At 44.1% G+C, this 22,106-nt stretch overlaps 1 protein-coding gene across 1 annotated transcript; it reads right to left on the minus strand.

The window, feature by feature from the left end:
• Window positions 1-14,413: 14,413 nt before the first annotated feature.
• On the minus strand, window positions 14,414-21,806 carry LOC140721528 (uncharacterized). Its single transcript, XM_073036341.1, has 2 exons — window positions 21,522-21,806; window positions 14,414-15,817 (listed from the first exon to the last, which is right to left on the minus strand). Exon 2 carries the CDS (start codon window positions 15,482-15,484, stop codon window positions 14,414-14,416), a length of 1,071 nt encoding a protein of 356 aa, XP_072892442.1. The 5' UTR covers window positions 15,485-15,817; window positions 21,522-21,806.
• Between the last annotated feature and the right edge of the window lie 300 nt (window positions 21,807-22,106).

Here is a 22,106-nt window from a genome sequence, read left to right on the forward strand (position 1 = left end):
GGCATGCTCCCCTATCCAAACAACATCCTCGTAAATCTCCTCAGCACCCTTTCTATGGCTTCCACATCCTTCCTGTAGTTTGGCGACCAGAACTGAGCACAGTACTCCAAGTGGGGTCGGACCAAAGTCCTATATAGCTGCAACATTACACCTCGGCTTTTAAACTCAAGCCTGCAGTTGATTAAGGCCAATGCACAGTATGGCTTCTTAACCACAGAGTCAACCTACATAGCAGCTTTGAGTCTCCTATGGACTCCGTCCCCAAGATCCCTCTGATCCTCCACACTGCCAAGAGGCTTACCGTTAATACTATATTCTATCATATTTGACCGAAGAAAATGAACCACATCACACTTCTTTGGGTTGAACTCCATTTGCCACTTCTCAGCCCAGGTTTGCAGACGATCAATATCCCCCTGCAACCTAACCCAACCTTTGTGTCATCAGCAAATTTACTAACCCATACCTCCACTTCCTCATCCAGGTCATTTATAAAAGTCACTAAGGGTAGGGGTCCCAGAACCGATCCCTGAAGCAGACCACTGATCACCGACCTCCATGCAGAATATGACCAGCCTACAACCACTCTTTGTCTTCTGTGAGCAAGCCAGTTCTGGATGCACAAAGCAATGTGCCCTTGGATCCCATGCCTCCTTACTTTCTCAATAAGCCTTGCATGGGGTACCTTGTTGAAGGTCATCTGAAAATCCAAGCAAACAACATACACTGCCTCTGCTTTATCTATCTTGCCTGTTATTTCCGCAAAGTATTCCAAGAGATTTGTCAGTCAAGATTTCCTCGAAACAATCCGGCTGACTTTGGCCTGCTTCATCATGTTTCACCAATTACAGTACCCAAAAAACACACTCTTAGTATACTCTAACATCTTCCTGACCACTACGGTCAGACTAACTGTCTAATAATTTTCTTTCTTGTGCCCCCTTTCTTCTTAAAGAGTGGAGTGTCATTTGCAAATTTCTGGTCCACCAGAACCGTTCCAAAATCTAGTGATTTCTGATAGATCATTACTCATCACTTGAAGAGAAAACTAAGGGGGAACTTCTTCATTCAGAGGTGGGGAGAGTGTGCACCGAGCTGCCAGAGCAAGTGGCAGGGACGATTGTAATCTTTAAGAGAAGTTTGCTTAGGTCACTGGATGAGAAGCATATGGAGGGCTATGGTCCAGGTGGAAGTTGTTGGAACTCGGAAGATGAATGCTTTAGCACGGACTAGACAGGCCGAATGGCATTTTCCTGTGTTGTAGTGTTTTATGACTCTAATGCCTTCACAATCTCTTCAGCTACCTCTTTCTGAACTCTGCGGTGTCTTATCTACCTTCAGGCCTTTCAGCTTCAAAAACACCTTCTCTCCTTGGTAAAAGCATGTATCCTCACTTCTGCCCCAGGTACTGCTGAGTGTTTGGCATTTATGTAATAAATTTAATGACACAACTGTAGTGGGTGACTTCAATCTGCAGGAGGATTGGGAACGTCAGATTGGCGTGAGATCGCAAAAGAGGGCATGTATTGAATGCAAACGAAATGGCTTTTTAGAGCAGCTGATGGTTGAGCCTACTCGGGGAACTGCTATCTTAGATTGGGTGTTGTGTAATAACCCAGATCTTATTGGGGAGGTCAATGTAAAGGAACCATTAGAAGGCAGTGATCATATATGATTGAATTCCTACTGCAATTTGTGAGGGAGAAGCACAGGTCACATGTGTAGTATCGCAATGGAATGAAAGGGAATTTCAGAGGCATGAGAAAGGTGATTCCCCAGGTGGATTGGAGGATGCTGGTGGAGATGGCGCCAGAGTAGAAATGGCTGACGTTTCTAGGAATAGTTCATAATGTACAGGATAGATATGTCCCACAGACGTAGTTCTCAAACAGCGGGGCTAGGCTATCGTGGCTGACAAAGGAAGTTAAGGACTGTATAAAAACATATAAGGTAGCAAAAGTGAGTAGTAGGTTGGATAATTGGGTAGCTTTTAACATCCAACAATAGGCAAATTTAAAATAAAAGCTATAATGGGGAAGGTGAAATATGATAGCAAACTATACAATAATATAAACCAGTTATAAAAAAAATACGAAAGTGAGGTGAGAGTTGATATTGGACCACTGGGAAATGATGCTCTTGGGGTACAAATGGGGAAGAGCTGGTAGATGAACTAGATAGGTACTTTGCATCCGTCTTGTCTGTGGAAGACACCACCGGTGTGCCAGAGATCCGTGAGTGTCAGGGAGCAGGAGTGAGTGTCATTGCTATTACAAAGGAAAACGTGCTAGGCAAACTCCGGTTCTTAAAGTGGATGAGTCACCTGGACCAGATGGACTACATCCCAGAGTCCTGAGAGAGGTTGCTGGAGAGATAACAGATGCATTGGTCATGACACGTTAAGAAGCACTTGATAACAGATGAGGTTTTGGGGTACTGGGAGACTAATGATATAATAAGTCAAAGCCAGCACAGGTTCTATGCAGGGAAATCTTGCCTGACAAGTCTGTTACAGATCTTCAAGGAAGTCATAAGCAGGATGGACAAACGAGAGGCAGTGGATATTATTTACTTGGATTTTCAGAAGGCATCTGATAAGGTGTCACACATGAGACTGCTTAACATGATAAAATCAGAAGAAATACTGGCATGGACAGAGGAATGGCTGACAGTCAAGAGGCAGCAAGTGGGAATAAAAGGGGCCTTTTCTGGTTGGCCAGCAGTGACTTGTGGTCTTCAGGGGTCAGTATTCGGTCCGCTACTTCTCACATGGTTTGTCAGTGATCTGGATAATGGAACTGATGGGGTTGTGTGGCTCAGACTGTGAGAAGAGATTCACCATATCATCTCACCTACTGACTCACCAGTCAGTTCACACTGAAGTGAGGGACTTCACCTGCTCAGTCTGTGGGAAGAGATTCACTCATCATCTAACCTACAGAGACACCAGCAAGTTCACACTGGGGAGAAGCTGTTCACCTGCTCAGACTATGGGAATGGATTCAGTCGATCATTCAAACTACAGAGTCACCAGCGAGTTCACACTGGGGAGAGGCTGTTCACCTGGTCAGACTGTGGAAAGGGATTCACACAGTTAGCTAGCCTACAAGTACACCAGTCAGTTCACACTGGGGCCAAGCCGTTCACCTGCTCAGTCTGTGGTAAGACATTCACTCAGTCATCCAACCTACAGACACACCAGCGAGTTCACACTGGGGAGAAGTCGTTCACCTGCTCAGACTGTGGAAAGGGATTCACCACATCATCTCACCTACTGAGATCACACAGCAGAGAGAGATTTCACCCGCTCAGATTGTGAGAAGGGATTCACTCAGTCATCTGATCTGCTAGCACACCAGTGAGTTCCACTGGGGAGAGGCCGTCGACCTGTGAATGTGGGAAGGTATTTACACGATCATCTCGTCTACTAAAACACCAGCAAGTTCACACCAGTTGGAGGCTGATCGTCTGCTCAGACTTTGGGAAATGATTCTCTCAACCGTCTCCACCAAGGCTGCATCATTGTTTTCCCCTGGGGAGAGGCCGTTCACCTGCTGTGAATATGGGAAGGGATTCACTCAATAATCTAACCTTGTAACACACGACTGGGTTCACATTGGGGAGAAAGTTTCAATTAGCTGTAGGCTGGATATTTGTCCATCCCCGTTGCTGAATGCAATTTCGAGAGTGACTGGGGGAGTCTAGTACAAGAGGGCATGACGTAAGGTTTGCAGGGCGCTCATTCAGAACAGAGATGCGGAGAAATTTTTTTAGTCAGAAGGTGGTGAATCTGTGGCATTTGTTGCCATGGCTAGCAGTGGAGGCCAAGTCATTGGGTGTGCTTAAGGCACTGATTGATAGGTATCTCAGTAGTCAGGGCGTCAAAGGTTATGGTGAAAAGGTGGGGGAATGGGACTAAAGGGCAGATTGGATCAGCTCATGATGAAATGGTGGAGCAGACTCGATGGGCCAAATGGCCGATTCTGCTCCTGTGTCTTATGGTCTTATGTGATTTTCTTTCTCATGTGCGTTATTCCTTTTCCTCCTTCTGTCCAAGGTAGTGTTAATCTAAATGGGTTTGAGTGTAAATAGTCTTTTCTAAACTTGTCATTTCAGTTCTTACTTATCTTTGTACATTTTACTGATTGAAATGGGACTAAGATATTTTCATTATAAAAAGTCAATGTCGGTATTGATGGAAGTGTTTATTGCCTTTGTTGTATTTGTTGACTATTGAGCTCTGTTCCACAGTTTTTTAAAGCCTTGAAATAAATTTTGTCAAAGGTTTTCCCAATATTGCACTACTTTCTATTGTTTTTGCTTGTTGATTTTTTAGATACGTGGTTATCAACAGGCCCAAAGAAGGGTCACGGCCGGAAATGTTGATTCCCATCCATAGATGCTGCCTGACCAGCTGAGCTTCTCCTGCACTTCGTGTGAATTTCTCTGGAGTTCTTGCATCTGCAAGTCCCCTTGTTTCCCAGATATTTATATGTTTAGTGAAATAACAAGCTGGTCGTGGGGTTGTGTGGCTCTGTTGGTGAAATATTAAATAAAATCATTAAATAAGAGATGGCATAGGGTTGGGCGGTGTAGAATCTGTGGGTAGAATTAAGGAACAGCAAATGTACAAAAAAATCCCTGATGGGAATTGTATAGTGACCCCAAAACAGTAGTAAGTATATGGTCCACAAATTACAATGAGAGATAGAAAATGCGTACCAAAGGGCAATGTTACAATAGTCATGGGGGATTGTCATGCAGGTGATTAGGAAAATCAGGATGGTGTTTGTCTCAAGAGGAGGAATTCCTAGAATGCCTACACGATGCTTTTTTTTAGAGCAGCTCGTGGCTGAGCCCACTTGAGGGGTCAGCTATTCTGGATTTGGTGCTGTAATGAATCGGAATTAATTTGGTCACTTGAGTTCAAAGAACCCTTCGGGACAAGTGATCTTAATCTGATGAAATTCACCCCGACATTAGAGAAGGAGAAACTAAAGACAGATGTGGAATAAAGAATTAGAGAGGCATGAGAGAACAAATTGTCAAAATTGATTTGAAAAGAACACGGGCAGGAATGAAAACAGAGCAACAATGGCTGGAATTTCTAGAAGCAATTCAGAAGTCACAGAGAGGAAGTGGTATTCTAAAGGTAAGCTGACAAAACCGTGGCTGATAAGAGAAACCAAAGACACCATATAAAACAAAGAGAGGGCAGAGAACAAAAATTACTAGAAGTTGGAGGATTGGGAAGCTTTTAAAAGCAAACAGAATGCAACTAAAATCATTAAGAAGGATAAGATGGAATACTTCGGTGAGCTAGCCAGTAATATTAAAGAGGATACTATTTTTAATTCAGGCACATATAGTGTAAAAGAGAGACAGAGGCGAATATCAAACCAATGGAAAATGATGCTGGAGAGGTATTAATGGGGTGAGGGTGAAAGGTGATGGCTGATGTACTGAATCAGTATCGTACATCACTCTTATCTGTAGAAGACACTGGCAGGAATATGGAAGTCCCAGATGTCAGTGGGCAGAATGTGTAAAGTTACGTTACTCGGGAGAATGTAGAAAGAAAGGTGGGCAGTAATTTTTTTACTGGAAGGAGAAATCGATATTCATGCCTTCAGGTTGGAGCTATGCAGTTGGAATATGATGTGTTTCTCTTTAACCCTGAGGATGTCAGGTGGAGCAACTCCAGCCATTGCTATTCTGCCATCATCCCTGCTAGTGTCCCCTTCAATCAACTTTAGTAATCTCCTCTCCCGTGCCTCCGTAGTTCCACTCACCCTACTAATAATGATGCATCTTGTTGTACCTTTCCCCTCTCAAAGTGCAGGGTGAATTGCAACATGTTATGATCACAGCGTCAACATGGTCCCTTTACCATAAGCTCCCTAATCAAATTTGGTTCTTTGGACAACACCCAATCTAGAATCAACATTTTTCAAGAGGGCACAATTACAAGCTATTCTAAAAGCATCTCATTAGAATTTTCCAAAAGCCCTCTCTTGAGATCAAGCACCAATCTAATTTTCACAATCTACCTCCACCCATCCCACTCATGGACTATTCATCTCACTCTCATTAGTGGGTAGATGCGCAGGATCCTCACCAGGACTACCAGCCTCTGAGACAGCTACTTTTCCCAAGCAGTAAAGCTAATAAATATCTCTACCCTCTAACCCACCCTTCCACAACACCAAACACCTCGACTTTAACATTTCCTGTCTGTCATCTTATATGCAGGCGTCCTATGCCGAGTGTCACTTTATGAAAATACAATCAGTCCGTGCACAGTATATAAACTGTGGATATATGTTGTTACTATTGTGTTTTTGTGCTGTATTGGAGCCGGAGTAATAATTATTTCGACATCATTTACTTGTGTCTGCTGGAAATGGAATTAAACAACCCTGAATCTTGAATTAATATTTCAGCAGGCTGCAGCGTCACATTTCTGTCTCTCAGCGTTAATGCGGCAGAGCGCCACCTGGTGACAATGGAGTCCACAAATCAGGGGGTCCTGTTATTGTGGTAAATCACCACCAAGCGGCAGTGTTGTCCACAAAAGGGAGAGGTTTACAACGGTAAGAAGGAGTGCAGGGGCTGCAAGTCGATGAAGTTCTAGACCTGCCCCTAACCACTCTCCTCACCACGAGTCAGAGTCCTAAACAGTCCTTCCATATGAGGCAACTTTTCAGCATCGTGACTGTTGGGGTCATCTACTGTTTCCAGTTTTCCAGGTGTGGCCTCCTCGACATTAGTGAGACCCGATGTTCTCTCTGCATTCTGCTCTCTCTCCCGATGAGATTCTGCAGATGTTGGAGATGGAGAGTAACAGACACAAAATGTTGGAGGAAGTCAGGAGGTCAGGTAGCTTCTATAGAGGGGATAAAGCAAAACAGAGATTTCCTGCCGAGACCATTCATCAGAATTGGAAGTGGGGAGAAGCCGGAATAAGATGGTGCTGGGAGTGGAAGGAGTCCAAGCTGGTAGGAGATAGGTGAAGCCAGATAAGAGTGAAGGGTTGAAGAGTGAAGAGTGAAGAGTGTGGGGGAGGTGGGAGATGAAGTGAGACGCTGTGAGGTGGTAGGTGAAAATTGCAAAGGACTGAAAAGGAGGAATCTGATAGGACAGGAGAGCGGACAATGGGAAAGTAAAGGGGAACCAGAGGGAGACGATCCGCAGTGGAGAAGAGAGAAGTGACGAGACAGAATGGAGGAGACTGGCGTGTGGGTTGATGAAATGAAAACATGGAGATAGAAGTTAAAGATATCGATGCTCATGCTACCCGGAAGTAATATGAGGTGTTGCTCCTCCAACCTGAGATTGCACTCATCGTGTTAGTTAAATAATGAAACAGAAGGGAGAGTGGATTCATAATTTTTCCCTGGGATCCCTATTAAATCAATCCCCCCTCACCTTAAAACCGGTGCTCTCTGGTTGTTGATTCTACAAAAATGGGGGTGAAGAAAAATAAACAGAAAAACATATAAAACCTACAGCACAATACAGGCCCTTTAGCCCACAAAGTTGTGTTGAGCATGTCCCTACCTTATAAATTACTGGGGTTACCCATAGCCCTCTATTTTTCTAAGCTCCATGCACCTATCCAGGAGGCTGTTAAAAGACCCTATCGTTTCCCCTGCACGAACACTGCCGGAGCCCATTCCATGCACTTATCACTCGCTGTGTAAAAACGTACCCCGACATCTCCTCTGTACCTATTTCCAAACACCTTAAAACTGTGCCCACTGTGGCAGCCATTTCAGCCCTTGGAAAAAACCGCTGACTATCCACACGATCAATGCCTCTCGTTAGCTTATACACCTCTCATCCTCAGTCGCTACAAGGAGACAAGGCTGAGTTCGCTCAACTGTGCACATTCCCCATTTCTGTACACTCATAGTTTGGAACACCTGCATAATGTCGGCCTCAATCTCCAGCACTTCAAGGTGTGAAATCCCAACCTGCCCGACCTCTCTCCAGAACTCAGTCCCTCGAGTATCGGCAGCATTCTCGTAAATCTTTTCTGCACTCATTCTAGCTTAGCGTCCTCTTTCCTGTAACTGAATACAATAATCCAGGCGTGGATACCCTAACAATATCCTAACCCTAATGCAACCTCACTGGCCTCTTCTCCAGACCGAGGCATGAGATATCAGACAGAGGCTGCTCAGCCATTCCTTCCTGTCCAGTTGATTATCTCTCTCAAACCCATTCTCCTGCCTTCTCCCCATAATCTTTGAAGATCCATGGAAGACACACTAGTAGTGTGCCAGAAAGAGTGTCATTGCTATTACAAATGGAAATGTGTCAGGCAAACTCAGTTTCTTAAAGTGGATAAGTCACCTGGACCAGATGGACTACATCCCGGAATCTTGAGAGAGGTTGCTGAAGAGATAACAGGCGCAGTGGTCATGACTTCTCAAGAATCACTGGATCCTGGCATGGTCCCGGAGGACCAGAAGAATGCAAAAGTCATTTTGCTCTTTGAGGAGGGAGGAAGGCAAAAGAAAGCAAATTATAGTCCAGTTAGCTTAACCTCATAGCTTCTGCATAGGGAAATCTTGCCTGACAAGTCTGTGAGAGTTCTTCGAGGAAGTCATAAGGAGGATGGACAAACAAGAGGCAGCGGATATCATTTACTTGGATTTTCAGAAGGCATCTGATAAGGTGTCACACATGAGACTGCTCGACAAGATAAAAATCAGAATAAATACTGGCATAGATAGAGGTATGGCTGTCAGCCAAGAGGCAGCGAGTGGGAATAAAATGAGCCTTTTCTGGTTGTCTAGCAGTGACTATTGGTCTTCAGAGGTCAGTATTCGGTCCCCTACTTTTCACATAGTTTGTCAATGACTTGGATAATGGAACCGATGGCTTACTGGCAAGGTTTGTGGATGATACAAAGATTGGTGGAGGCGTTGGTGGTGCTGAGGAAGCAATGCGATTGTAGCAGGACACAGACAAATTTAAAGAACGGGCAAAAAGTGGCTAATGTAATACAATATTTCGAAATGTACGATAATGCATTTTTGGAAAAGGAACAATGGTGAATAATTATCTGATTGGGAGAAGGATCAAAAACGGAAGTACAGAAGGAAATTGGTAAAGAAGGCAAATGCAATGCTGGCATTTATTTAAAGTGATGTAGAATATCTAAACAAGGAGATAATACTGGTGTTTATAAGACACTACTTAAGCCGCACTTAGAATATTTTGGACCCATATCTCAGAAAAGGTGTGTTGTCTTTGGAGAGAGTCCAGAGGATGTTCAAGAAGATGATTCCGGTAATGAAGGGGTTAAGATACGAGGAGCGTTTCCAGCCTTGGGTCTGTACTCCTGCACTGACTTATGTTTAATAAATGTAGGTCGGGGGTGTTAAATCTCACTGAAACCCACCGAATGTGGAAAGATCTAGATAGTGTGGATGAGGAGATGACTTTTCGTATGGTGGGGGTAGCCATAACGGAGGGCACAACCTCAAAACAGAGGAGCGACCTTTTAGAGTAGTTAAAGAGAATTTTATTTAGTCAGAGAGCAGTGAATCTGTGGAATTCTCTGACACAGACGGCGATGGGGGACAAGTCTGTGGGTACATTTTAGGCAGAAGCTAATAGTTTGTTGATCAGTTAGGGCATTACAGGATATGCCGAGGAGGCAGTTGTATGGGGTTGAGTGAGAACCGGGATCAGCCACGATAGAACGGCAGAGCAGACTTGATGGGCTGAATGGCCTAATTCTGCTCCTATGTCTTATTGTCTTATACTGCTAGTGTCTTGCACAGTGAAGATTGACACAAAATACTTGTTACATTCGGCCGCTATTTCTTTGCTCTATTACTAACTGCTCTATCATCTTCCAGCGGTACAATATCAACTCTTGCCTCTCTTTTACTCTTTATATATCTTTTTTGATACTTGATATTATTGGCTCACTTACCTTAATTTTTCATCTTGTCTCTCTTGTGTGTGTTTTTTGTTGTCTCCTGTTGGTTATGTAAAAGCTTTCCAATTCTCTCACTTCCCACTGTTTTCTTGCTGTATTACGTGACCCCGCTTCTGGTTTTATCCAAAACAGGAGAAAATCTGTGGATGCTGGGAATCCAAGCAACACAAACACAAAATGCTGGAGGAACCTAGGAGGCCAGGCAGCATATATGGGAAATAGTAAACACTCGACGTTTCGGGCCGAGACCCTTCGTCAGGACTGGGGGGAGAAAAAGATGAGACGTCAGAGGAAGAAGTGTGGGGGTGAAGGGGTGGAAGAAGTGGTCGGTGACAGGTGAAACCGCGAGAGGGGGAGTAGTGAGGTGTGAGGATGAGAGGGGTGGAAGAAGTGTGAGGGTGAAGGGGTGGAAGAAGTGGTCGGTGATAGGTAAAACTGTGAGAGGGGGAGTAGAGAAGGAAAAAACTTATTAGGAATTTATTTCCTTAACGATTCTTGAAAAATCATTGCTAATGCCTCCACATCTCTTCAGTCACCTCTTTCAGATCTCTGGGGTGTACACCATCTGGTCCAGGTGACCTATTTACCTTCAGACCATCTCTGTTTCCCAAGAATCTTCTCCCGTGTAACGTAACTTTACACTTTCTGAGCACTGACATCTGGGACTTCCATATTCCTGCTGGTGCCTTCGAGAGATAAGATTGACGTACAATACTTACTCAGTTCATCTGCCATCACTTTGCACCCCAACCCCATTATTACCTGTCCAGCATCATCTTTCAGTCCATCCCCTTTTTCAGAGACTGGGATCCCTGGTTCAACCGGAAATGATGTTGTGCATTTCAATGTGTTCACCTCTCAGTCCTCGATTCTCTAAATGAAAGGGTAATCATATTTGATCTTTCTTCATATGATGACCCCACCACTCCAGGGATCAGTCTGGTGAATCTTCATTGCACTCTCTATAACAAATACTCACTAACCTCTTTGCTAATCTTCAATGGAGTTAATTTCCATCTTCTGCAGCCCCGTGTTGCCCCGACCACTTCCGCCTCTTTTTTGCACTATATGTAGCTGAAGACAAATTTGGTATCCTCTTTAATATTACTAGCTACCTCACCGATGTATTCCATCTTTTCCTTCTTAATTATTTTAGTTGCATTCTGTTTGTTTTTAAAAATTTTCCAATCCTCTAACTTCCTAGTAATTTTTGCTCTATGCCCTCTCCTTGTTTTTTACATTTTCTTTGGTTTCTCTTATAAGCCACGGTTTTGTCACCTTCCCTTTGGAATACTACTTCCTCGTTGTGATGTATATATCCTGTGCCTTCCGAATTGCTTCCAGAAATTCCAGCCATTGTTGCTCTGTTTTCATCCCTGCCCGTGTTCTTTTTAAATCAATTCTGACCAGTTTTTCTCTCATGCCTCTCTCATTATTCCGCATCAGACTTTTGCTTCTCCTTCTCTAATGTCAGGGTGAATTTAATCGTATTAAGATCTCTTGTCCCTAAGGGTTCTTTGAAATTAAGTGACCGAATTAATTCCGGTTCGTTACATCACCCAATCCAGAATAGTTGATCCCAAATTGAGCTCAATCACGAGCTGCTCTAAAAATGCATCTTGTAAGCATTCTAGAAATTTCTCCTCTTGAGACCAACCCCATCCTGATTTTCCTAATCACCTGCATGACAATCCCCCATGACTACTGTAACATTGCTTTTTTGGCACGCATTTTCTATCTCTCATTGTAATTTGTGGACCACATACTTACTACTGTTTGGAAATCTCTATACAATTCCCATCAGGGAGTTTTTTTTTTTACATTTGCTATTCCTTCATTCCACCCACAGATTCTACACATTCAAACCCTATGCCGCCTCTTTCTAATTATTTTATTTAATATTTTACCAACAGAGCCACAAACCCCACTACCAGCTTGTTCTCTCAAGAAATATATAAGTATCTGGGAAACAAGAGGACCTGCAGATGCTAGAAATCTAGAGAACTACACACAAAGTGCTGAAGGAGCCTAGCATGTCAGGCAGCATATATGGATGGGAATCAACATTTCGGGCCAATACCCTTCATCGGGACTTTTTGTTGTAATTTATTTTTTTAATGAAGTTCATCATCAACAAACATTTCCATAAGATGTATTTCAGGTACTGTACATATATATTTGCCACAAATCTCCACATAATTTTCATCTGAGTTATACACTTATAGAAAAGAGAGGAAAGAAAGAACAAGCGAAAGGAGAAAACTATGTACAAGTAGGCAGTGATCTTTTTTTTTACAATATTTTCATTCATTTGTGAGAATAAAATCAGGTCTCTGAAGTGTTATGTAGTTAAAACATTTTTCCCCAGTATGAATCAAATTGTTCCAACTTATGATTAACAGATGTTGTTATCTTCTCCATTTTGTAAATGTCCATTGTAATTTTCATTCATGCGTTTAAGGTGGGGCTGTCATGTGATAACAACTTCTTGGTAAAAAAAAATCTTTTTAACAGCAACCAGCAGAAAATTCATTAAATATTTATCTCTTTGTTAGCATTCTTGAGGTATATACCCAAAATATATGGTCTTACTTTCTAAAGGTATTTCACATATAAAACGTCTTTCAGGGCATTGTGTATCCCACTCCTGTAGTCTTTGACAACAGGGCAATCCCAGAAAATATGATAATGGTTTGCATTTTCATTTCCACAATTTCTCCAGCAAACATGAAGTTAACTATCATAATGGGATTTCTGAGAGGGTGTAATAAAATATCTTATCAAGGTTTTCCATCCAAACTCCGTCCATTTCTGTGAACTGGTATACCTCCATTGATAACTCCATTCTTCCTCAGATATAATTATTCCTCATTCCTTGTCCCATTTTGTTTTAATGTACATGCTTGGAATTATTCTACTACCATTATCTGAATTATACTTTTCTTTCTTCTAAATAGCTCTATCAAACATGAATTTGCCTTGGTTTCATTTTTAACCCTCTTATTAATATATAGTGGAGTGGCGGAGCAGACTCACCTACTTCTGCTCCTTTGTCTTGTGATCTTGTAATATTGCCCTTTTGGTATGCATTTTCTATCTCCCATTGTAATCTGTGGACCACATACTTACTACTGTTTGGAGGTCTCTATGCAATTTCCATCAAGGAGTTTGTTTTTACATTTGCTATCCCTTCATTCTACCCGCAGATTCTACCAACAAACAAACAAAGCAGTAAGTGCAGAAAATGCCAAGAGAAACCAGAGACAATCGAAGACATTCCAGGCTCCTGCAGCAGTTTAATTCAATCTGATTACTTACAAAAGTACAATCAAGTGGCATATATCATTCACCAAAATCTTTAAAATACAAACTCATGAATGCCCTCTCTCACTTCATAAAGGCACCATAAATTCAAGCCTTATCCAATTTTAGAGACAAAATCTTACAAATTATATGATAATCAATACGTTGTTTCAGATAGGACAATCCATAATAACCATCCGGATATAATACTACAAGATAAACAAGCAGGAACAACAACCTTAATAGATAAAACCATTCCCAACACACACATGTTCCACAACCAGTGGAGCACCTCACCACAGTTATTGTTTCTCTCATCAGTCAGACAAACAAAAGATTTTCTCTGTCAATCAGCTTCCAAATGTTGCTACTCTGTCATTCGTTGCCACGCCCCGCTGCTGCTTCCCTTCTCATCATCATACGTTCATAATCCAGAGCCCCAAACTCTGCCCTGTGCAGACACCCCTCGGGTTTCTGACCCTGCTTCGACAGAACATCCAACAGATGGTTTTCCATTCTGCTTTCAGTCTTTAAAGGACAGGGGTGTTTTCAACAACTTTTAGAAGCAGGGAAAATGACACATAATGTGGAAATCAGTCGTGAATAAGGAGGTTAACTACCAAAGTCATTCTTCTTCAGTCCAGAGATGAGAGGGGTGAAGAACATCTCAGACAGAACTGCAGTCAGCTCGTCTTCTTCAGTCAGCAGGGAATTCAAGGGAAGCCTCTTCACCCACAGAGTGGTGACTGGAACCCATCCCACAGGGAGAGAGAGAGAGTGGAACAACAGGGGAGGATTTAAAGGACTGTCCTGGAACAGAATCACTGGCAGGATCCAGCTAGCCTGAGTTGACTCCCTACTCTGCACTAGGCGTGTTATAAATTCACTAAGTACCAGAGACAGAGTTTAAAATATAACTAATTTATTTGTCTCAGATCCAGAATATTAAACTCCACTTGTCACAAGGTTAGATTACTGAGTGAATTCCTTCCCACATTCACAACGGATGAACGGCCTCTCCCCAGTGGAAACTCAATGATGCACATTTGGTGGAGATGGCTGAGAGAATCTCTCCCGAAAGTCTGAGCAGATGATCGGCCTCTACCCAGTGTGAACTCGCTGGTGTCTCAGTAGATTAGATGACCGCGCGAATCACTTCCCACAGTCTGAGCAGGTGAACGGCCGTTCCCCACTGTGAACTCGCTGGTGTCTGTGTAGGTTAGATGACTGAGTGAATGTCTTCCCACAGACTGAGCAGCTGAATGGCCTTTCCCCGGAGTGAACTGACTGGTGTGTCTGTAGGTGAGATGCGAAAGTGAATCCTTTCCCGCAGACTGAGCAGGTGAACGGCCTCTCCCCAGTGTGAACTCGCTGGTGTCTTTGTAGGTCGAATGGCCGCGTGAATCCCTTCTCACAGACTGAGCAGGTGAACGGCCTCTCCCCAGTGTGAACTTGTTGGTGCTTCTGTAGGTCGTATGATCGATTGAATCCCTTCCCACAGTCGGAGCAGGAGAATCGCCTCTCCCCAGAGTGAACTACCCGGTGTCTCCTCAGGTAGGATGAATGAGTGAATCCCTTCCCACAGTCTGAGCAGGTGAAAGGCCTCTCCCCAGTGTGAACACTCTGATGAACCTTCAGATGAGATGATCGAGTGAATCGCTTCCCACAGTCTGAGCAGATGAAGGGCCGCTCCCCAGCGTGAACTGACTCGTGTGCTTTTAGGTTAGATAACTGAGTGAACCCCTTCCCACACAAAAAACAGATGTATGGTCTCTCCCCAGTGTGAAGTCTCCGATGTGCCTTCAGCTGAAAGGACCGAGTGTATCCCTTCCCACAGTCTGAGCAGGTGAACGGCTTCTCCCCAGTGTGGACTGACTGGTGTTTCAGTAGGTGAGATGATTTAGTGAATCCCTTCCCACAGTCTGAGCAGGTGAACGGTTTCTCCCCAGTGTGGACTGACTGGTGATTCAGTAAGTGAGATGATTTAGTGAATCCCTTCCCACAGTCTGAGCAGGTGAACGGCTTCTCCCCAGTGTGGACTGACTGGTGTTTCAGTAGGTGAGATGATTTAATGAATCCTTTCCCACAGTCTGAGCAGGTGAATTGCCCCTCCGCAGTGTGAACTGACTGGTGTTTCAGTAGGTGAGATGACTGAGTGAATCCCTTCCCACAGTCTGAGCAGGTGAATGGCCCCTCTCCAGTGTGAACTCGCTGATGTGCCATTACTTCAGATGACCTTCCCCACAAATTCAGCAGGTGACCGGCCTCTCCTTAGTGTAAACCGACTGGTGTGTCCGTAATTGGGATGACCGAGTGAATCCCTTCCCACAGTCTGAGCAGATGAACGGCCGCTTCCCGGTGTAAAATGACGGGTATGCCAGTAGGTCAAATGACCGAGCGAGTCCCTTCCCAGTCGAAACAGGTAGGATCGGGAAATGAGCAGGAAGGATGATTTTACGAATACCCCGTTCCACTTTTTAAATATCTGGGCAGACACAGCGAGACTGGCGTGTTGTGTTCGAGATTCCCGTAGACAAATTTCTTGTCGTGTTTAACCTGAAAAAAAAGCAAAATTAATCAGTGGGTGAAGGACAACATTTAAGATGAGATCACTTTGGTCGCCGAGGTGTGATCTGACATCACACTGTTACAGTGAAGGTCAACCCAAGTTGGAGAGAGAAATGACCTTCTAACTGGGCACAGTGCTGGGAAATGGAATGCCCATGAAATTCTCTGATGCTCCTCCTGCCTCTATAAGAATCGGTGCCGGTGAGTTATCAGGCGTAAGATTTTTACACAGAGAGTGGTCCGTGTGTGGAATGGGTTGCCGGCGACGGTGGTGGAGGCGGATACAATTGGGTCTTTAAGAGGATCCTGGGCAGGTATATGGAGCTCAGAAAATTAGAGGACTATGGCTACCCCTGGGTAATTTCTCAGGTAATAACATGTTCGGCACAGCTTTGTGGGCCGAAGGGCCTGTATTGTGCTGTTGGATTTTTTTTCCATGTTTCTGCTGTCTCCAACCTGTGACTTGGCTCAGTCTGGCTCTCGAATTGGTATTATTCCCCGTTTCCACTGAGCTGCATTTGTGCCTGTCCCCAGAGCAACAGAAACAATCTCACACAAGTAACCAATGTTGACTTTCTTTCATGTACTGTCAATTTAAAGTGCCACATTTTTAAAGCCATGTAAATATATCCTGCTGAGATGAATAGTTGTTCCACACAGCTGTTCAAAGGATTTAGAATGAATATTAGTATTATTTCAGGTTCTTGTAACAGTCATAGAAAGTACAAGATGGAAACAGGCTCGTTGGCCATCTGCCCACTCCCATATCGCTACCATCCAGGTACCTGTACAAACCTCCAACATGCTGAAATCGATCTCGCATGCATCACTTGCGCTGGCTGCTCATTCCACACTCGCACGATGACATGATGACGTTTCGCCTCATGTTGTCCTTAATATTTCACCTTTCACTCCTAACCCATGACGTTTGGTTGTGGTCCCACCCAATCTTAGTAGCAAAAGTCAGCTTGAATTTACACTATCTATGCCCTCATAATTTTGGTACACTTCCATCAAATCTCCCCTCAGTCTTCTGCGTTCCAAGGAATAAAGTCCAGTTCAAACTCTCCTTATAGCCCAAGACTTCCTGACCTGGCAACATCCTTGCGAATTTTCTCGGAACTCTTTCAACTTTTTTAAAATCTTTCCTGGGGATGGTGACCAAAGCTACACACAATACTCCAAATAAGGCCTCATCGTTGCCTTGTACAACGTCAACATCACATCCATCTCCTGTACTCAGTACTTCGGTTTATGAAGGCCTATGTGCCAAATTCTTTCTTTTTGTCCCTATCCAACTGTGACACATCTTTCAGTGAATTATAGACCTATAGTCCCATCCCTTTCTTCAACAACACTCCTCAGTGCCCTATCAGTCACTGTGTAAGACCTATCCTGGTAGATCCTACCAAAGTGTAATACCTCGAAATTGGCTGCATTAAATTCCATTTTCCATTTCTCACACCATTTCTCCACCTGGTCCGGTTCGCACTACAAGCCATGATAATCTTCTATCAGTCTGCTAAACCCCCAGTCTTGTTTTCATCCACAAATTAGCTGATACGGCGATCCATGTTATTACCCGGATTACTGATATAGATGACAAACAACAACAGATCCAGCACTGATCCCTGTGGCTCACCACTAGTCACATGCCCCCAGTCAGAGAGGCAATCATCTGCTAGCACATTCTGAATTCTGCCAGAGACAGTGTCTCATCCAATTTACTGTCTCATCTTGAATGCTGAGTGACTGAATCTTCTTGACCAACCTCCCATATGAGACTTCGTCAATTGCCTTGCTAAAGTTCATGTAGACAATATCCACTGCCTTGCCTTCACCCACTTTCCTGATAACTTCCTCGAGAAACTAGAGAGAAGATTGGTTAGACATGACCTACCATGCACAAACCCATGCCATCTATCCACGTAGATCCAAATACTTATATATTCTGTTTCTGCACAAATGTTCCAATAAGTTTCCCACTACTGATGTCAATTTCCTCGTTTATTTTTAGAACCTTTCTTGAACAGAGGAACAACATTGGCTGTCCTCCAATCCTCCAGTACCTCACCTGTCACTAAGGATGATTTAGATATCTGTGCTTAGGCCTCGACAATTTCTGCACTTATCTTATGCAGGGTCCTGGGGAACAACTTGCCAGGCCCTGGGGATTGATCCAGGCTAATTTTCCTTCAGACAGAAAACACCTCCACCTCTGTAATCTGTACAGGGTCCCTGAAGTTGATGCTGCCTTGCCTCACTTCTATAGACTCTGTGTCCATCTCCTGTGTAAATACAGATGCAAAACTACTATTTAAAACCACCCCCATCTATTTTGTCTCCCGTATAGATTACCATTCTGATCGTCCAGAGTAGGCATGTTTCTGTTCTGATCTTCTCCATGTTTCTGTGACAGAGAAGCTGGTCAGACTTGACTGGAAGGGGAATCTGGTAGGAGTGATGACAGAGCAGCAATGGCTGGAGTTTCTGGGAGCAACTTAGGAGGTGCGTGGTAGATACATCCCAAAGAAGTGGAAGCATTGGAAAGGCAGGAGGACACAACTGTGGTTGAAATGAGAAACCAAAGCCAGCATAAAAGCCAAAGAAAGGGCAAACAAACGAGCAAAACCCGTTGGGAAGCTTTTAGAAACCAACAGAAGACCACTAAAAAATGTCAACTGAGCTCACGGCGTGGAATGATGTAGTCATGTTGTCATGATGCAATGATGTAGTCATTAATGACTCTTGGCTGCACCCAACAGTCTGAGGCATTTAGAGGAACAAAATATCCGGGGCCTCAATATTTCTTGAAAACCAAGGTAACCTGCACCAGTTCCCTTTCAACTTTTATTTAGGCAAGCATATACAAACTAGGCATCCTCAATATTTCACTTCTGAAGGCCTCCCACTTACCAAGTATTCCTTTGCCAAAAATCATTCTGTCCCAATCCACACTTGTCAAATCCTTAAAATTGAGCTTTCTGCAATTTGGAATCTCAAGAGAGGTCCAGGCCTCTGTCTTTCCGTATTTACTTGGAATCTCATGGCATTATGATCACTAGACACAAAGTATTTCCATACACTAATTTATGTCTCTCGTCCTGGATCATTTCCTAACCTCTACGTCGAGAATTCTACGTACTGATTAAGGGAACTTTTGACGCCTCTACCCCATCTAGTCCTTTTACAGTATGGGAGTCCCAGTCAATATATGGAAAGTTAAATTCACTTACTAAATGAAAAATTGTTTCTTGGCATAGTCTGCGATCTCTCTATAAATAGGTTCCTCTAAATCCCTCAGACTGTTGGGTGAAACCAAATTCCAGTAATGGCTACAATATCATAATCCCATGCCCTGACGTCTGAACAACATCTGTCTTTTGTCAACAAAACAACCTCTCCCTCATTGTCACAAAACTAAGGAGCCGATTGTGGACTACAGGAGGAATGGAGACAGGCTCACCCCCTTTGACATCAGTGGATCTGGGGTTGAGAGGGTGAACAGCTTTATCAGTACTTCATCAGTACTGGAAAGAAAGGGGGAAGGGCCAGATGTTTGATTGATTAGGGAGAAGGGGGTTGTGGTCCTGTGGGACTTGGTTCTGTGTGTCAGCTGCTCCCTATCCGCGCAAACTCCAATTTACCCAACAACTCACTCTCGTTTGGGTATGATCAAAGTCGCTTTCATATTTCACTCAACCCTTTGCCCTGCGGGGAAACAGATAAAACTTATAACCTGATATAGGAGACACCACTTGCCTCTGATGCTGTAACCGGATGGCGTTCGGTGTGGTCCCGGGTAACCTCACCCTGACTTCCCGGGTGGGCGGCAGTGGATCTGGACCAGGGTGCGTAACCTGCGCGGAGAGTTCAGTCTGAGATGAGGCAGAAATTGACACTTTTCGGCACCAATGGAGCTAAATAACTCGTACATCTCCTGACGACGGTTGTCTGGCATATGACGGGCACACAAGGTTCCCCAAATCGTCTCAGTGTGAGCCCCGCACCTTAATTATAAATTAACTTATTTAAATTCCAGCTTTGTGTGTTGATCATTTATCAGCAGGGGGAAATAATCAACGCACAAAACTGGAAATTAAAAAATTAATCGATTTATATTTGTTTCCAGTTCAACCTTATAATAAAATCATATCCCTCTTCACATGCTGTCATTATAATTAATTGCACTGAATAAATTGTCGGAGCTTCTCGTGTTAACATACCAATACGTAGAACTGGACCACACGGCCGCTCGAATGTGCTGCTGCAGATCATGAAGCCATGTCATATCTGATCTAAAATGTCATTACGCATTCTCCCCCCCCCCCCCACCCCTGTCCATCCCTGAAACACTTCAAACCCGCTGCTTATCAACAATATCGGCCGTAAACTGTGTCAAAGACTTTGCTCCCACTGGTCATTGAGGAGAAGAGTTCAGAACTCTCCCAATCGGCACAGGAACAATCCATATATTCGTCTGAAATAAGACATTCTGAAAACGATGCAGGTGTTTTGCTGTACGGATCTCGTATCTTTGCTTTGAAACAGGCGATCATTGTTCTACAGCTGTTCTTAATCTTTACTTAACTTGTGGAAAATGGCAATTGTGCAAACAGGTAATAGTCGGAAGACAAAAAGCACCACAGACAAAAGTTGCTTAAAATATCTCCTTGACCGCTGATCCGATGCACAGAGGACTGGCTAATTGGAAATAAAGATCCGAAATAAATATCAGAAGCTGAATTATTCTCACCGTAATTCCCCAAGAATATTCTGTGAGTGTGGATACCGTGTGTCGTTTCTGACAAATAGCCCCGCCCACTGCCCCACACGGATCTCTCGTAACCATGGCAACACACAATACTGGAGGAACTCAGCAGGTCAGGCAGCATCTATGGATGGGTGTAAATAGTCGACGTTACGGACCGAGTCCCTTCATTAGGACTGGAATGGAAAGGGCAAGCGGCCAAATGACTGACTGATTGGGAAGGTGCGGCTTGTTCTGTGAGACTCGGAGCCCAGTGTCTGCGTGCAAGTATTTGCCTGCTCGTACACGTTCCTCAGAACAGGGAGCGGCCGCTCTGCAGATACTAAATCCAACCGGTTGGATAAAACACTGCCCTTCAAATCTGAAGGAAGTTTAACCCTTTCTGCTACAGAAAGAGATAGTCCCAATGACGTGCTGCACAGAACATCACGTGTGGTCTCGATCCCACAACGTTACCAGTTACTTTGCAGCGAGTTTCCAGCATTTTGCTTTTAATCTCAGACTCGCTTCATCTGGAGATGTGCTAAAATAATTTTCAGGCTTTCTTCAAATAAATCGAACCGAGGCATTCCCAAAAGCGACATTCTGTAATATAACTGGGATCTCGTCCTGTTATTCTAAGTAGTTGTGTTTTAATGAGGGAGAGAGAGACCGGTGATGAGTCACTACCCCCTGGGATTTCACATGCCACTAGCGGGGTGAAAGATGCCTTCAGTTCCCACTCATTAGAAACCACACTGGAGAGTATTTCTGGTTGAAGGCAACGGCATCGTTTCTGTTAATCCATTTGGACAATGATTGTCTCGTTAACATGAACATGTCAGGACTCCCTTCTCCCACTAAATTCACTCCTGATTCCGATCAAAGCCGAGCCTCGCTGTAAACGCTGAATATTTGTACAGAATCATAGACAACACTTACCTCTGATGTTGTAACCGGATGGCGTTCAGTGTGCTCCCGGGAAATCACAGTCTGACTTCCCCGGTGACCGACAATGTCCCTGCACCGGTGTGTTCACCCTGTACGGAGAGATGAGTCCGAGCTGCTGCTCCCGAGGCCACTCGGCTGTGATGTGTCCGTCGCTCATTACAGATGGACAGGGCCGGGTGAGCCGGGGTAGAGCGCGACTGCCGCAGTCCGGGTCACACTAACTCTCACCGGCTCAGGACGGGTCTGACAGCGGGAGGAGGCGGGAGTGGGATCAATGTCGCAACCCTAAAGAGGAAAACAAACAGGCTGCGTTAACCTTTCTGTCCGGATTTCCGTGTGGATCTCTCCTTTTTCTTTCATCGCAACCAGTGGGGCGGAGTTTCTCTGTGTAACTCAGCGAGTCCCAGGCTGCGAATTTGATGCTGCCCGGGTTCTGGGAGGATCTGAGCTCCGCCCCGTGTGTAAATAGGACTGCCTGGCGTAGGTATAGTTTCAGCTCAAACGTCTCTCACCTGTCCAGGTACAGGGAGCCGCCTTTCTGTTGAAATTAATGCAAACACTTTCGACTACATATTC

This window comes from Hemitrygon akajei, unplaced genomic scaffold (genome assembly GCF_048418815.1).
Source record: "Hemitrygon akajei unplaced genomic scaffold, sHemAka1.3 Scf000057, whole genome shotgun sequence".
NCBI lineage: Eukaryota > Metazoa > Chordata > Chondrichthyes > Myliobatiformes > Dasyatidae > Hemitrygon > Hemitrygon akajei.